This window comes from Myotis yumanensis, unplaced genomic scaffold, assembly GCF_028538775.1.
Source record: "Myotis yumanensis isolate MYYU_CA2020_CCGP unplaced genomic scaffold, mMyoYum1.0.hap1 SCAF_2, whole genome shotgun sequence".
Lineage (NCBI taxonomy): Eukaryota > Metazoa > Chordata > Mammalia > Chiroptera > Vespertilionidae > Myotis > Myotis yumanensis.
The window spans coordinates 190,518,275-190,536,755 of record NW_027223753.1 but is presented as its reverse complement, the minus strand read 5'-3'; the positions used below and the strand labels follow the sequence as shown (position 1 = coordinate 190,536,755).

The 18,481-nt window shown below is 32.9% G+C and overlaps 1 protein-coding gene across 1 annotated transcript in view; it reads right to left on the bottom strand.

The window, feature by feature from the left end:
• The window catches only part of SI (sucrase-isomaltase), an 89,200-nt gene that overhangs the window by 13,957 nt on the left and 56,762 nt on the right, over positions 1–18,481 (bottom strand). Inside the window, exons 28-40 of the mRNA XM_070406876.1 lie at positions 17,369–17,537; positions 15,148–15,244; positions 14,901–15,013; positions 14,680–14,805; positions 12,833–12,961; positions 11,972–12,082; positions 10,198–10,260; positions 9,609–9,725; positions 7,103–7,187; positions 6,096–6,234; positions 2,876–3,009; positions 1,889–1,923; positions 1,685–1,801 (exon numbers count right to left, since the gene is read on the bottom strand). Coding sequence (XP_070262977.1) covers positions 1,685–1,801; positions 1,889–1,923; positions 2,876–3,009; positions 6,096–6,234; positions 7,103–7,187; positions 9,609–9,725; positions 10,198–10,260; positions 11,972–12,082; positions 12,833–12,961; positions 14,680–14,805; positions 14,901–15,013; positions 15,148–15,244; positions 17,369–17,537 — 1,435 coding nt within the window. The remainder of the gene's footprint in view (positions 1–1,684; positions 1,802–1,888; positions 1,924–2,875; positions 3,010–6,095; positions 6,235–7,102; positions 7,188–9,608; positions 9,726–10,197; positions 10,261–11,971; positions 12,083–12,832; positions 12,962–14,679; positions 14,806–14,900; positions 15,014–15,147; positions 15,245–17,368; positions 17,538–18,481) is intronic.

The following is an 18,481-nucleotide window of genomic DNA, read 5'->3' as shown; positions in this document are numbered from 1 at the left end:
TGAATAAGTGACAAATATATTGTCAACTATGATGACACAAAGTGTAGGGGTCAAAAGTCTAGGAGATAAATGAAATGTTATAAGAAATGGACTAAAATAAATAGAGACATGCTGAGCCCATCACGTTAACACTGCACATTGTATGTTCACATCAGAAATAAATAAATTAGGATACTAAAGAACTAGTTATATATGAGGAAGTGAAGACCTAATTAATGTTGGACAAGAAAAAAAAAAAATAACATGCCCAAGTCTATTCTAGAATACACACTCCAGGTAAAAAGACTGTTACCTCCTCTCCGGCCTGACCCTGATCGGCCTGGCCCCAATTGGCCCTGATTGACGGCCAGGTCTAGGAACCCCACCCATGAGTGAATTTTGTGCATGGGACCTCTAGTATATTTATATTGGTTTCTCTCCCCACACCGAATTCTCTGCTCTAATGCTAATGTGACTTCAGCCAAGAGAACTTCCCTGATACCCCTTCTAAAACAGAAGTCCCATAAATCTCTATCACTTTAACTTACTCCATTTTTCCTTCATATGCATTTATTTGTACGTGGCATTTTATATAAATGTATAAATACATGTGTATAATAAAGAAAAATAAGTATAAATATACACATAATTACTTATTATCACTATCCTTCCTACATTATATGAATTGGTAGGGCAGCATTTTATAAGTATGAGCTAGTAGACTTAATGAATACTTGTTAAATGATCATGGTCAGGTTTCTATCGATTCATACCCTACTTTTTTTAATAGTACAACTTTCTAAGTTGTGTTATTGTTGAATTTTCCTGTTAAATATTCCTATCCCATCAAGTTATATCTTTATTGTCCAACTTTCACATTCTTCCAAAGTATATTCACATACTTTTTTCCTACCTTATATAGGTTATCATTTTCATTTTCTAAAATAAATCCCCTCCTCTATTCTGACTAAAATTTTCTGAGTAATGCATTTCAAGCACATGGTGAGCTCTGCCATTCAGTTACTGTGGCTAGAACTCATCCTTTAAAGACTAGCTTTGTCCACAACCTTCTGTAAGGTGTTTTTGAAAATGCATCTTTTCTCTGTACTTATTCACTGAAAGTAAATATCACAAAACTTTGCCTCTAATTGTTCATATTTTTCCATAACTTTAGTACCATCTTCCTTCTCATTCAAAAATTCCTTCTGACAACTTAGTGAAGAGTATATTTGTGTCACCACATAGGAAATAATTCTCATGATTTTCCTCTCCCTTTTCTCCCTCAATTCTTCAACTCATTTTTTTTAACATATGCCTTTTAAATCTTCCAATTTCATGCACTGATACTAGTATTTCAAATGGCTTTCATGACTAATTATTTAGTTTGAAGTTGATTTTTTTTGTTCCATTCTGGTTTGGAAGAAGTTCCAGAGGTAATTTATCCCCCCTACCTACTCCAAAATTACATAGAACAGCAGTAAGTATGCCAGCTAACCAAGTCTTGAAGCCAAAAGTAGAGGGTAATCCAAGTAAGAATTTTTTTTCAAAATTATGTGCTTATAAGTCCTCAGTAAATGTACGGAGGTTCAAAGCATTCATCTGGAAATCAGTGAGGTGGAGTGAATTTTATTTAAAAAAAATACATATGTTTAGTGGGAGGTGGGGTTGGTGTCAAGAAAGGAGAGTAAATGCAATAATTACATACCCTCGTGCCTGCAACGTTGTGATTTCTTGAGTATGGATAAAATGCTCCAAGTTGCATCCAGCGGGTGCAGAGGTGATATTCTGAATTGTTGAAGAAACCACAGATATCTGCTCCAGTCTAAAATACATTGTTGTATTTAATTAGTTTTAAGTTACTTTCTTAATATTTATAAGTGATAAAAATAAAAGGAATAGAATTACTTACATATGAAATTCCAAAGAGACTAAATTCCATCATACCTTAAAAAAATTAGGAAAAATGTCTTAGAAAGCTACAGTTTCATATATCTTTTGATATGTTTTATTTATAAATATATTCCATTTTTAATACAAACCTCTAATTCAAACATTTTTTAGATTATCAACATGTTTTCTATCATTTCTTTTTTATAATTTTCATACTTTTAAGTTTATAGTGTTAATGACATTTATCAAAATAAAACAGGATATGCTTCCTTGACATTTTAAGATAACATATTTAAAGTACAAAGTTGTTATGAATACATTATCGTGTGAGAAGAAAGTGATAGTGATTTCCTTGATTTTATGTTTTATAATAAAAGGCTATTTTGTAATTATTTCATTATAGTTCTCATCATTTGAAATAAATTGAATTATTTTTGTTAAATAGAATCTTCTGAGGAATGATCACTGTGATAAAATGTGATTTCCCAACTCTTCTTTTAAAGGAATATTTCTAAGCATTATGTGTTTTCCTTGAAACCTAAATGAATAGTAAAGCATTTTTAAGACCAGATCTCCAACAGAAAAAAATCCCTTTGCTCTTTAAAATGACAATGTCTTATTTACTCTTTACCCAATCATTGCCAGAGATCTCTTTCTAAATGTGGTTTAAAATATTCTTATTCCCTAAAATCTAGAATTTCTACTCATATCTATTCTTAGTTTGTTATTTTTCCCATCTCCTGCCCTTTCAAACCATGAAACTGAAACAGAAAGTGATGAAATTATTTTCTCAAAACGAACTGGTTGGAAATCATTATTTTCTATACGGAACCCCAGACCCTGCTTTCTGGGCCACTACTTTATCGTGGGGCTATTTGTCATAAGATAAAATGCCAAAGCATTTTTCTGAGATGCACTTATAAGGTATATGAACAAATGCCAGAAAAAGTGAATACTTAATAGAAAACTCAAAAGAATGATGATAAAGATGGTGACTCTCCCATACCGATGATCGATTTGTCCAAATTGTCCCATTGTGCATAGTTGTCTCCAAGCCAGTGTCCCCCCCATCGTCCAGCAGTAGGATATGTGGAACGAGATATAACAATTCCTCTCTTGCCAGTTGCCTTCTGCAATGCACTAATAAAAGTGAAGAAGGATTTACATTAGGAATTTTCTTCAAATATTTCTACTTTTGACCATTCCATTCAAAATAAGAATTTGATTTGTGGTATTTATGTTGGCTCTTATTACAACTAGCTCTTTATATGTGAGTCTTCTCTCACTATACTAGAAAATTCTCAGGGGTATGAAAGATATCTTTTTTCTTCCAACATTTACTAGATTGACATATCTGAGTGGCCTGCCTGCATGTATTTATTCAATGGACACAAGTTAGATCAACTATTTGTATTATCAAATCAACTAAACATTTTTAAAAGATTAATAAACTTATTTTATTCTACTTAAATGTGTTCTCTTGAATAAAGTTCTAACTATTGATGGCACAAACCCTTCTAATTTTTGGCTTAATATTTAATTTTTGTATTACTCTGCAGAGAATACTTGCTATAATATCTCTTGTTTTAGAGGCTAGTTTAAAGAGTACAAGTCTTTCCTGGATCTTAAAAATAAAAGTAATTTTTATATTTTAAGAATGGAATTTATTGAAAGCCAGGTCAAGAGGATAGAATTTACAAATAAGGTCATTTTTATCCTCCCCTCCTCATTCTTTAAAGAATTATTTTAATGACTTATTGTGCATTCTGGTGTGAATAATAATGCATTACTTTTTATGACATTTCTCTCTCTCTCCGATACTGCATTATAAGAATATGTAAAATAGAAAAAATATTTGAAAATTATATTAATTGGAAAGAAAATATTTATTCTTTTATTACTCAAAATAAATTGTATGTGCATAAGAACTAGAGATCTACCACAGAGAAAATACTTCAAATACCTAATTAGGCAGACTTTACAACTCACTAACATGTTTTCAACAGCATCTAGTCATTTATTTGCTATCGCATGGGCCACAGTGTTTGTACTGATTTGTTTATATATAGAGCTTCTTCAGTGAGTCCTTGAGATTTTTGAGGTTAAGGACTTTGTGCTAATCTTTTTTGTGCCCCTTATATCTAATACAGTACTTGGCTTATAATAGTAGCTCAAGAAAAAATGTAACTCAACATTTAACACTTTAATATGTTTAATTTAAATAACAAACATGGTTGAAATCTTTTTCTGAAAAAATGTATGTACTAGAGCAAAATTAAAACTATTAAAGACCTGTTTTATGACTTTATATTAAAGGTTGTTCTTCAGAAGATAATACTGATATCTTCCCCATCATATTTTTTATTAATTAAAATGGACCTTAAACATCCCCAACTACCTTTAAATGTCAACTATTTAAATTTTTACCTATGGTTGCCTTGAATTTATTCATACAACTTTGATAGTTGTAGTGGGATAATAATAGATTCATTTAAATTTCCTAAGCTTTCCACAATGTGTTAGGAACCATGGCAGATTCTGTCATGTGCTACAGAAGTTCAATTACCTGCCCTCTAAAGAAAAATATTTCTTTCAATTTCCCTTAAATTACATATTTTCATCTTAAAATGCATAAGTTTTGCCAGCAAGATGAGTCAATTCTCAATATTTTTGTTCTTTTTAATATGTTTATTTTTATGGTAAAGTAAGGTTAGCTGAGGATAATTGTGTTTCTTTATTATATTCCAGCATGGTTAATTTTTAAAAAAATGCTTTCTCAAAAAAAGGCATTGTTAAAACCAGTTTGTTTACTCTTAAGAATGTCATATCCTAGTCTTTGTATATGATCTTAGTGAGCCTACATTTGGATTTGGTTAACAAATCTGTAGACATTCATTCATGTAATATTTCAAATAATTCACATATTCTATGTTGACAAATAGTTTCATGCTAGAAATAGGATAAACATGTTTCACTAAGTGAGGAAATATTACACATATTCTTTAATCCCAAATGATTCTCATTTTTTACCTACTTCATTCATATACTAGAGCAGTGATTTTCAATCCTGGATTGAAATTAGAATAACCTGATAAATTTTTAGAACTTAAGACTCTTAGGCTATATACTATACACCAATTAAATTAGAATTTACTAAAAATATTTGGGCAATTACAATGTGTAATCAAGATGCAATGTTCTAGAGCTGCATTGTGTCATATGGTGGCCACTAGCCACATGGGCTATTTAATAAACCTAGATTTATTAAATTAAATAACATTTAAAATCCCATTCCTGAGTAACACTAAGCACAGTGGTAAACAGCAATATATAGTCAGTAGCTGCATATTAGACAATCCAAAATTATTGAACATTTCTATCATTGTAGAAAGTTTTATTGGACAGTGCCAATAAAGACTTGATACTCGCCGAAACCGGTTTGGCTCAGTGGATAGAGCGTCGGCCTGCGGACTGAAAGGTCCCAGGTTCGATTCCGGTCAAGGGCATGTACCTGGGTTGCGGGCACGTCCCCAGTGGGAGGTGTGCAGAAGGCAGCTGATCGATGTTTCTCTCTCATCGATGTTTCTAACTCTCTATCTCTCTCTTTTCCTCTCTGTAAAATATCAATAAAATATATTTAAAAAAATAAAAAAAAAAGACTTGATACTCAAAGAATGGCCTGTGTTCCATTATCTTTGGCCTCACATAAGAGTTTTTTTCATATGGACATTAAAGTTTGAGAAGCTCCAGGTCATTCACACATACTCTAATTTGCTAATCATGGATTTAAATAACATATTTATCCAAGCCTTAATGTCTTAATTAATTATATCAGAGTATATATTATTTATTCATTGATTCAAAACCATTTGTTGAGCACCTACTATGTTTTAGGTGTTGTGCTGCTATAAGATGAGTACATTGTGGGGAACAAAGGAAGATACTTTAATATTCTTTTGAAAATGGGTTAAAATTTAAAGCAATGGTGGAGAGACAGAGAGAGAGAGAGAGAGAGAGAGAGAGAGAGAGAGAGAAAGAGAAAGAGGGAGAAAGGAAAAACAGTTACTCTCTAAGTGTCATGAAGGACCAACTAAGTTACAGAGAACATTGGAAAGAAAAGTGCTACAACATAAGGACAGCAAAGAAGGATTCTCATAATAGGTAACATTAAATCTAATATCTCAACGATGTCAGAGTTAGAAAGGATAATCATGAACACGGCTTACTCGTAAGTAGGTTTCATTTGTGACCATCCATATAGATTGTGAACATTGTAATGCAAAACTGATGATTCATCGCTAAGGATCTGCTCGGTTTCCATACACATGGTTCTGAAATGTAATCCCTCGTGTCTTTTTGCGAGTTCTAGAGAAGGAAAAAAAAAGTGAAAAAATACTTTTTAGTTATTAAATATAGTTATTAAAGTGTGTAAAAGGCAACTATATATTCTTTTGGAAAAAATATTACATTTTGCTTTAAATATTTATTGATTTTGTAAGTGCTGCCAATGTTATGACAAATGTAAAAAACAGTCTATAATTGTAATTGATTGTAGTTACCATTGTGATTGAAAAAAATGTGAAAATTTTTACTATAATCAGTAACAAAATAAAAACCAGAAAAATTAATGTAATCCTAAATGTCTATTATATTTAATCATTTAGATGAGAAATACTGATTAAATAGGCTTTAAAAATGAAAATCCTGGTGTTAAGAACCAACACTAGCTCTTGACCCACTTTTTTTCAGTTTAAGATGCTTTTTTTTTTTCCCGAGTTTTGCCATCACTTCATGTTAACAGTTTATGAAGTTTACTGTCCATATAAAAGTATGAGGATGAACACCAAAAGACTGGAGCTTTCCCTCAACACAAAAAAGTGTTTCTATTTTATCATCCCCCTCAGTAAAGAAACATTTTTTAAAAAAAATCTGTATAAAAGCTTTCTATTTTCTATTAGAAAGAATATTGAGAATTTCTAGGAAAAGTCTTATGAAAATTAAAGCAATAATTTTAAACACTTTAGAAATGTGTTCTTATAGTAAAACATTTTTCTTGATTTTTCTTCCCAATATAATATTAGATAATATTGGCAATGGATTGAAGTGTGGTACAGTGTGCAGATGGGTAGTGAGAATTGGGGATGTGAATCCTGTTCCCCAATAAAAAATTACATAAACCTAGTAAATAAATTAATAATAACATTACATTAAAGTAAAAGCAACAATATTGTACCTGGCATATAAGGTGGATAATTTAGCTCTTTATTTCTGCATGAAGTAGTTGACCCATGTATAAAACTTGACGGTTCATTCATATCCTTTAAAAAAAAGGAAGAAAAGTAGACAGAAAACAAATTTAGAAATTGTATTCTTAAAAGAACTAATTCAGAGGGCCAGTAAGTTAAAGTAGCATATTTGAGTAATGACATTTAATCACTTCTAAAAAGCAAAAAATAAGACATTTTAATGATACTAAAGTCATTAGGTTAGCTCAGTGTTTCTGTTTTACAATTCATTGCCTACTTTTGACAAACTTAAAATGTCTAATTTTTTTCTGTAGATATAATATGTACATAAAAGTGATTTTTTTTAAGTTTTCTAGACATGAAGTTATATTATAATAGTGTATATTCTTCTATGTACTCTCTTGAACACTCATGCCTTGGATCAATTCCTTTTAAAAAAAACACAAAGGTTTGTGAAATTTAAAATCATAAGATTTAGCTTATAATTAAAAAAATTTCAGAGAGTATCTGAGCACACATTTCAGGATCTCAGTACCCACATATAAAGGGACCATCATCTATACTAATAATAGACAAATATGTAAATTGATCATCACTCCATGACACCTACAGCCAATTAGGAGTGAGCAAGCAAATTAACCTAACAACGATGGCGGGCCTGTGGGCAGTGCGCACACACGCAGGTGCCGAGCGGCCAGAGGTGGGGTGGAGAGGGCATCCCTGGGACCCCGCCTACTCCAAGCCTGTGGGCAGCACATGCGCACACTGGCACTGAGTGGCCGGGGTCCCAGGGATGCCACTAGAGTGTCCGGTCCTGTCAGCCCAGCCTTTGGGCAGCTGAAATTCCCAGTCTTTTTGTTTCTGCTGCTCCTGGACTGGAAGTGGAAACCAAGAGCGCAGGGAGCACCAGGAATTCTGGGAATCATAGCTCTGGTGGCAGCCCCTGGACTGGAAGCAGAAGCCCAGAGCATGGGGAGCACCAGGAATGCTGGGAATCATAGTTCTGGTAGCAGACGCATTGCTGGATCTCTTAGACACTGGAGAGTTACTGAGCCCTGAACAAGTTACTGTTGTGGGTGAGGGATGGAGGGAAAGCAAAGGTGAGAGACATAAGTAAAATCAGAGTGTCAAGGAAAAATTAAAAGGAAGATATCCTAAAACTTCTAGGAAATCTCCAGCAATGAAGCAAAGAAAAAAAAAGACCTCTATTATTCTGTGAGCACCAAACCAAACTGGGTTGGGGTCTCAGACAATTCACTCATATGATTGCAAAGACAGACAGAAATTCCCAGATTGGAGAGGGCTCCCCTGAGGGCTCCCAGATTGGAGAGGGTACAGGTCAGGCTGAAGGACCCACCCCCCGTGCATGAATTTTGTGCACCGGGCCCCTAGTCTATATATAAATATATATATTAGCTACCATTTAAAGGTTATTATTCCATCTGAAGAAAAATTTATATTTTCTGGATCAAGATATCTTTCTTGGAGATATTGTAATTGGAATCCCTTATAGTGCATAACTTTATATATGAAATAAATCTGCATTTATCACTAATTAAAAAAAAGCGATGCTTTATACAATTTTATATTCTCAAGACGTGCATATAGCAGCACCTTTTTAAAGGCTTCTTCAATTAAAAACAAGTAAATTAATGCATATCTGTTACAAAATCAACAAATAAATGTCACCTCCAAAACTCTAAAGAAGTATTATGTAAAATCTCTTGTAATAAATATTTACTTGTGGTAAACTTTTATGCTATATTAAAATTATATTATCAATCTTATTAATAATATTTTAGAGTTACAGCTAAAAGTAAGAGATTGTTTGAGAAATAATTTTGCCTAATATGTAAGAGATTATGATTTCTTACATCATAGAGAGTTGAGTGTGAGATTTATACCTACACTGAATGAAATTAAAATACATAACTTATAAGCACTTACGAATAATTAGAAAATTGGGCTATTTTGGTTCCTTGGTCAAATTGAAAATATTAAACTTGAATATTCATAAAATAGCATTTATGTAGATAAATTGAATTGGTAAAACTGAATCTTAGCAGTCCCTTGAATAAGAAAGCTTTATGAAAAGTGAATGAGCTAATTTTCACAAATACTTTGTTGACATTATTAGAATCTAGTAAGAATTTTGTATAATGAATACACAATAAATAACTTAGAACAGTTATTTTCAACCTTTTCCATCTCATGGCACACATAAACTAATTACTAAAATTCTGTGGCACACCAAAAACACATTGTTTTGCCAATATGACAAAAAAAATAGGTATAATTTTGATTCATTCATACCAGATGGATATTGTTGTGTTCGCTATTGTCATTTTTTTTATTTGACAGAAGTCAGTGCCCCTGAAAAAATAGTTAGGTATCACATATTCTAAAATTTCTTGAGGCACAGCATTGGGCCTGCCGTGGCATACCTATTGAAAATCTCCGACATAGAATATAAATTACTCAGTGTTTACTCACAATCCACAAGCCATCAAACTTCATCTGGTCATTGTAGAAATCTATGATTTCCCTTTCCCACCACTCTGCTGTGGAGCGCCTGAAGAAATCTGGAAAAGCGACATGAGCTCTGGAAGCCTGTAAAGATAAGAGTTACGCCAAGAATTATAAAATCAAAGAGAGATCATGTGCGTCTAAGTCAGACATTTGTCTGTCAGATCCACAAGATGTGGACAAGTGATAAGAAAGGCAACCTGATATCACCTTTAATTCCATAAACATAAATGATTTCCCTCCAAGCACCCAGCAGCGATGGAGAGTAAAAGAGAGAGAGAGAACAGCCTGGGGCTCTTTTAGAGATTGTAAAGAAACAGTTCAAAACATACAGAAACATATTTCAGCACTTCTTAGAGTGATAGGGAAGTTTTTACACCTTATCCTTAGAGCCCTAAACAGTAGCTTTGCCATTGCTGTGCCTGGTGAGGAGAATCAGAAAATAAGCCATCTACTTTTTCAGGAAAGTATTCAAAATGAATGATTGGTCAAAGTGATCATTAAATCCATGTGTTGAATTTCTTTTAGACATATAATTAATGAATGCAAAACTTACATTAACAGCTTCATCTTCAGTCAGACTTTCATTTATCGTTATATTAGGCAAATCTGGCCAAACCTACAAAAAAAAAAAAAAAGAAGAAGAAATTGGAAAACAGTTTAAAATAACTTCAGTATGATATAACTGTGTTGTAAATAAATTATAATAGAGTTTAAGAGGCATATTATAGACTCAAGATTCCAGATCATTAATTCTTTCGTTTATCTTTTTCAGTTTTTGTTTTGCTATATGTTCTATTTTCAAACTATTCCCATTTCCCATATTAATCTCTAGTATAATATGGTAAATAAGAAATAAAAAGCCAACTGTAGCAGTAGGTAGTGATTTGGAAACAATTCGTGAAACCAAAGGTCTGGTGAAGCAATAATATGAAAACCATATACTAAGTTTAATTTAATGTAGTATATTAAAACTGTTTCTATAATTATTCCAGGATTAAAATGTAAAAATAATAAATATATATTTATGTAAAAGTAATGAAGATCTGAGTTGGATGATGTCATGCTGAGGCAGATATCTTTGTGGGTTCACAGTTAGTACTAAATCCCATTCTCCCTTCCCTCCACCTCCTGCCCTGGCCTCCTTCTTAACAATGTTTTCCTCCACCTCAACCACAAACACGCAAAATTGAGACCCATTTCAATCACGCTGAATATCTGAGAATTTGATTCTACGTTGCAGAAACTAGGAAGTCCCATATAAAAAATGTAAATTATTCTCAAAGGACTAATTGCCTATGAAGGATTTGTTACTGAAAGTGGAAAAATAGATTAGAGATTAGAAGCATACAAAAAAAGTACAGAAATATAGAGTGATAAGAAAGTGGGTAGCACAAAATCCCTTTTTATGTCCAATATGTCATCCTCTATACTGGCATGTTTCTTGAAATATGATTTTTCACTAAGTGTATCATAGGGTTTTTTTCCCCATTTTATTTTAACCTTTAATTTTGAAATTATTTTCAAATTTACATAAAAGCTGAAAATATTATACCTAGAGATTTTCTATACCCTTCACCCTGCTTCCCCTAAGTTCACATATTTATAACTACCATGCAATGATCAAAACGAAGAGGCTAATATCAATATAATACTATTAACTAATCTACAGGCAATTTTTAATTTCACTACTTTTATCACTGATGTGGTCCAAGATCCAAAAAGGATCCCATAAGGCATTTAATTATCTCTCCCACCATGGAATTTTGTATATCTTTTTCATTCTAGTAATGACTAGTGAATATTTTTTCTTCTCTCTTTTATATGTAAGCCAAATCAGGATATTTTCTAAAATATATACATAACCGGGTCTGAATATTATTGTTTAAATGCAATATAGTGAATTATATTCCTTGTTCAAATTAGAAATATGAAAATAGCTCTTAAAAAACATTGCTTATTTTGTTAATGAAATGTTTTTAAGAGAAGTGCATACATTTAATTGACCCTTGCAGTATAGAATAATAAATTGCCATGTTATTAATGGTAGTTTTGTAATAAAAAATAAAGTAACAAGAAATACAAGAAATACAATTTAAAAATGAAATAAATAGTATTTGGACATATAACTTATATGACTTCTTTCTCTGTTTCTAATAATTTGGATTAAACTCAACAGCATATATTCTTTTCTTTATTAGCTATTAAACTATTACATTCCACACAATACATATATTTCTCTAACATGTTTTTAACAGTGTTTTAATTCAGTAGAAACATTCAATGAAATAGCATGTTTTACATATTTTATTTCAAGGTCAATTCAGTACCTTTGCCCAACAGATGTCATTGGTATTAGGCCATTTGATAAAGACATCTTTTTCCTGTCCTCTTGTAAATGCAGGGTAAGGCTTCGTTTCATTTCCTGAAATTGCTGGATCCTAAATTGAAATGAAATACAAATCCCATTACTATGGAATAAAACCAGGGCCTCTTGGGTAGTTGTTACGAAACATTGGAATTTTCTATTACCATATTATCATTATACTGTGCTCTCATAGACATGGACTAAGAAATTGACTGATGATATAAACTTTATTGTTCTAGCTATGTTCTCTTCTAAATTCCTTAGGAAAAAAAAAAAGTAAGAACTTTGAGAATATATTTGCTACGATTTCAAGCAAGATTACTAGAGTTTTTCTTTTGTCTTTATTTTCCCAGAGGGATTTCTGGCCGCTTAGCATACTTCTTGTGAGATATGGATAAAATGTGCTCCCCACTGAATCACTAAGTTGAAGGCAAAATTTCAAACATGAGAAAAGTAAGATGCAGTCCTAGAGAATGATTTGGGAGATAGATGTATAAGAAGAAAAAAAATCCATCATCACTTTGAGATAGCTTCTATACATTGAGGCCAGTTTACAGCATGAGTGATTACTAAAAACCAGCTAGCTTTTGACTCCCAGCTTTAGTCTTAGGTCTCTAAAGATATACCAAGTATTAGGTATTCTGTAGCAGCCCATGTACATAAAATGAGGTGTTAAAGGAAGAAAGTTGTAGATTTGGGAGTAGAATCAAACTTATATAATTCCTATTTTGAAACACCTCCCATATCCCTATATCTAGGAGAAAAAATCTTAATAAAAGAAAGGTAATAAGACTCAGAAAAAATATAAACTATAAATACAGACCAAGATAATGATGTATCTCATTCCTTCACTTCTTATTTTGTCAACAAACTGAGGAAGGTCACGGAAGTCTTCACCGATCGTGAAGTCTAGTTGCCTTTCCATGTAATCAATGTCTGTGTATTGTACATCCTGAAAAATATGAGAATTGAGGTAGTGGAGCAAGAATCACAAGTGTGAGTGTATCACATTTTATCATACTTATGAAAACAATACCAATATAAAAGTTTCAGTGCCTCTTCACTCGATTAGAAAGAGAATTAATCAGGTAATGCAACACTCAGGAATAAAAGTAGCATGTAAGGACGCCAAATATTCTAAGAGCAAGGTCACATAAATGTTTTGTTTTGTTAACAGTCCATTTCATAATTTTGACTTAGAAGTCAAAATTCTTTCAAATCAGTATCTTTTATCATGTAATTCCCAGAGGAAACAGGAAGGCACAGAAGTAAAGGATTAATGACATTATAAAATTATGTTAAATGGCAATTTGGAATTTTGTACAATGTATACAGAAATAGGCATTGCACTGTTTCTGGAAAAATAATGCAAATATAGGGTAATTTCAAATAATTCTAATATTTCCCAAGAGGAAGAAAGAGTTACTAGTAAATCCATTCAATTGTGTAAGATTTTTTTTTCTTTTTTTAGTCAACAAAGTCAACTTTGAAATAATAGCCCAAGCTAATATAAGCAAGACAATGCCTTGAAATAGGTATTTGCAGATATGTTTAAACTAATAAAAGAGGCCTACTAAATAACAAATTTGTTAAATATTTTCTGTTAATAGAAACCTGTGGATCGAGACCCCTTTGGGGGTCAAACGATCCTTTCACAGGGGTCACCTAAGACCATCGGAAAACACATATATAATTACATATTTTTTGTGATTAATCACTATGCTTTAATTATGTTCAATTTGTAACAGTGAAATTGGGGATCACCACAAAATGAGGAAATGTGTTAATAGAAATTAGCTTGATTTTCTTCTAGTTGCTATAAAATATATGGCAAATATAGTGGATGACCCTTTTTATTAAAAAAAATGGGAAAAATCTCCTTTTCTTTAAAAAAATACCACTTGCACATTTCTATCTCACCCATTATATAGCTAATATCTCCATTATAATATGTTCGGGAACCAGATATTGAATTGTACTATATGCACTCATGTCTTATAATAAGGTCCTTCTCATTCTTCTTAGAATGAGTCCTTATATACAAATAGCACTCTAGATTCCCATGCTTACGTGTTACCATGAGATCTCCAGGATTCCTTACCACTAAAATATAAAATTACAGGGACTGATTATTCCTGGATACTTAGGAATATTCATTTTCCCAAACATTGAGAGAGAAGGATATTCTGCCAGCCCTCTAATTCTGTATTCTAACATTACAAGTATCATCTATCCCAGGGCAAAAAGCACAGTTTTACCTCCAATTTCTTCCCCGTAATTTCTCACATTGGTTGATGGAATAATTGTGTAGACCCTTCCTCTCAACTAAAGAGAATATGGGGAATGTGTCTGACTATCTATGCCACCCGATGTTGATGAGAGAGATACAAATGCACAGTGACTTGTTTAATACAACTCTGGGGCATGGAACAGGAGAAAAAAATAGAAAAAGAAATGATATTATTACTTTTCCTTTATCCTAATAAATATTCCTAATAAAGATTTTACATTTTATAAAAATGTTATTTCCAATTTATTAGGTGCTCCTAAAAACTAAGCCTTGATTATTGCCAAATGCTAAAAATAATTTTAAAGCACATGTGTTTAATTATTTCATTCTGATTTTCTACATGACATATTTAACACAGTCTTAAAAGTTTATGTACATACATAGGGGATCTGAGCAGCTGTCATGTTTTCATATACTTCCTGAACCTCTGAAGTATTTTTGTAGCCATAACGACATAATTGGAATCCCAAAGCCCAATAAGGTGGCATGACTGGTCGGCCAATTACCTTTAAAAACAAAAATTATTTGTGAACTAAGAGAATTACTTATGGAGAGAAATTTATGTGTTTGTTTTTTTTTCTAAAAACAAACTCAATCATACTTCATGGAATTGCTTTGTTGCAACTTCTGGAGTTGGGCCCAAAAACATGTAAAAGTCCAAGATTCCTCCAATTGTGCGGTAAGTTAGAGCAGGAGTTGGCTGAAATGTCACATCTAGAAATTCAAAACATGATTACATTGTTATCTATATACAAAATAGTATTTATTAAAAGTCACATAACAGAGCCTGAGTAGGAACGTGAGCTCACAACACTCCACATGAGAAATCTTAAATATGATGGTTTTACCCATTGCATTGCTGTTAAGAAAGAAAACTCCATGAGCGTTGTCCTCATCTTCCAGAGCCATGTGATAGGGATGAAATCCATAGGAATTTAGTTTATACTAAAAAAATAAACATAACATATATTCAGATGATAAGACTATGTAAAGTTTGTTGAATATTTAAATTCATTATAAGAGTGAGCCTAGGAAGTTAAATGTTACTCCCTTGCACATACAAACTGAATTAACCACATTTCCCTTTGAAATTAATTTTGTTCATTCTTAGAACTATGATTGCTTTAGATCATGCAAATAAATATACAGATATGTAACACCCACAAAACTGTCTCATATTGACATAAAAATCCATTGGGATTAGAGTAATTAGGGTTTTTCCTACAGATTTTATATGTTAATTATTTTATACAGTTGCATTTCTTTTTCAATAATTTATTTCCATAAAAATGATTAAACTACTCAACCTCTTAAGTAATTAATCTGATCTTGTTTAGGCACAATAAAACTCTAGCTAAAAGATGTAATTAACATTCCCTTTAAGTGAACATCACATGTGGCACATGGAAATAAGCTAGTATTTTATAAAAAATGTATTTTTTCATGATATGTCTAGAATAACTGAGGAGATAGAAGGGCTAGGCAGTCAGAGATGGGACCGTGGGAGAGGTAGAAGAGTGGGGAAGGTATAGACCAACGGTTCTCAACCTGTGGATTGCGACCCCTTTGGGGGTCAAACGACCCTTTCACAGGGGTCGCCCAAGACCATTGGAAAACACATATATAATTACATATTGTTTTTGTGATTAATCACTATGCTTTAATTATGCTCAATTTGTAACAGTGAAATTGGGGGTCACCACAACATGAGGAACTGTATTAAAGGGTCTCGGCATTGGGAAGGTTGAGAACCATTGTCCTCGAATAACAGGACCTTGAAGACAGGGACGGGATACAGCTTGTTGACGGCACCATAGAGTCAAACAAAAGAACCTAGAACTGAACCCAGCTCAGGCAACCCAGCTGGGTGGGGAAAGAAGGGCGCCAGTGAGAGATGTGAACTTTAAAATGTATGGACCTTGCTAAGACAGACAGCTTGCAGATAACTAATCACAAGTCAGTGAGGCGTATGACCAATCCTAAGTATGTTACTAAGGCAGAATTCTTGGAAAGGACCAATCAGAAGCTAACAAGGCATGTATCTACCACTAAACAAAAAAAGTTCTCTCTCTCTCTCTCTCTCTCTCTCTCTCTCTCTCACTGGGTCCCTGCCTCTCCTGTAGCAGTGGATGTGCTCCCCTGTGTGCACCTGGCTTATGGCCATGTGGGACTCGACACATGGACTAATGGATTTAATGGATTTTAATTAGCTTGGATGCTGAACTACACATGGCTGCAACATGGAACGCAAGCTCTGTACACTGGCCTGCTTTTGGAACCCCAGCAGCACCTTTCCCAGGCCTGGCTTGGGGGACATGGGACTTTGGAACCTGAGACAGAGAAGCTTCATTGGTAACCTGCTTTGGACCCTCTCTGCTGTTCCATGCTTCGGGGAGTCTGTCTTTGTCTCAATAAACTTTGCTTCCACCTACTGTTTTTGTCCACAAACTCAGTTTTCAATTTTGTGAGACAACGAACTCGGACCCGAACACCACATTTTGGTTTCATAATTATAGCTGATATTAGTTCTGCAGTGCATTAAATATTCATGATGTGTATTTAATTAATAAGTTGGAACATTGGGAAAAGTGACATGAGCTTATAAAAACATTTTTTAAAGATGTAACTAGCAGTACGGACTCATAAAAATGCACAACTGCAGCTGTGTGTCATACAGGAAAAAGTTGGCATCAAATCATTATCTAAGAAGTAAAAGAAAAGAAGTTAAAGAGAACTATTCAGTTATTTTCTAAAAGCTGAGAGTAAACATGGATTTGGCAGGGAATACTGAATCTTAATGCTCTTTCTCTACATTTGAGATAATGAATCGGGGCACTACCTCATCTCTCACTGTACTCAATGTTATCCAACTAATCCTCTACTTTTGCCAGCAATTGATGGTGACTTCTTTGTTTGTTTTTCAGAAAATTATTTTAGCAACTCTGCAGATCTCCAGCATCTCTGTCATTACTTTAATACCGAAGTACTAGTACAGGCCTACATAGAACGGGCTGGGATCCTAATCATGGTCTTAGATGCCTCATGAGATAGCTGAAGATTGATACCTACACCAGGGGGTTGGTCTCTTGTGAACATTCCCCAAGTGTTCCAGTTTAGATCTCGCTTAAATGCTGTGTGTTCCACTTCCCCAAAACCATATATATATTCTGATGGCAGGCGAGTAGATATTTGAATGAACTGGTCATTAAAAGTAAATCCAGGTAGGCGAGAATCCCAGCTAAAAACAAAAGAAAACAATTCTATTTCTGTAAACATTTACAAAATAGTATCACAAATAACAATGGTGATTCTTCCTTGGTGAGCTAAAAATCAATAATATTCTCTCTATATTCTTTATTGTAAGCAGATACCAAATGGTAATAGATAATTATTACAAAATATATTTATTTTGGCTAAGTCAAGGAATACCTCAAATATATTTCACATATTCACCATTATCAATACAGTGAACCATAATATGATTAATGTGACTATTTCTCTTTATTTTATTTTTAAATATATTCTATTGATTTTTTTTTACAGAGAGGAAAGGAGAGGGATAGAGAGTTAGAAACATTGATGAGAGAAACATCAATCAGGTGCCTTCTGCACACGCCCTACTAGGGATGTGCCCTCAACCAAGGTACATGGCCTTAATCAAAATCAAACCTGGGACCCTTCAGTCTGCAGGTCGATGCTCTATCCACTGAGCCAAACCGGTTAGGGCTATGTTTATCTTGCTTTTAAAAATAAATATATTGCTTTTAAAAATAAAATTAATCTGAAGTTATAAATAATATATGATATGGAAGTAACATAGGTCCTAGAAACCTGTTACCTTCAGATAGCCCAGTAATGTTTTTTCTACATATAGAATAAAAAAATATCAATATTCCTACATATAGAATAAAAAGATATCAAAACTATAAGGCATAATTTATATTTTAATTTAAAATTCTCCCTTTTTAATATTTCCAATAATTTTCTTTTTGTATTTATAAAAATCAGTGTTTTAAAAAAATATCCATAAGAAATGTGTTGCAGAGAATGTATTGTTTTTCCAGTCATTTGCAAGAACATAAAGGAGGAAAATAATTAGGATTGGCAGTGTAAGAAAATATAAGTATTACAAAGAGTTTGGGATATTTTTCATTTTTATATTAGTTATGAAAAAGTATTTAC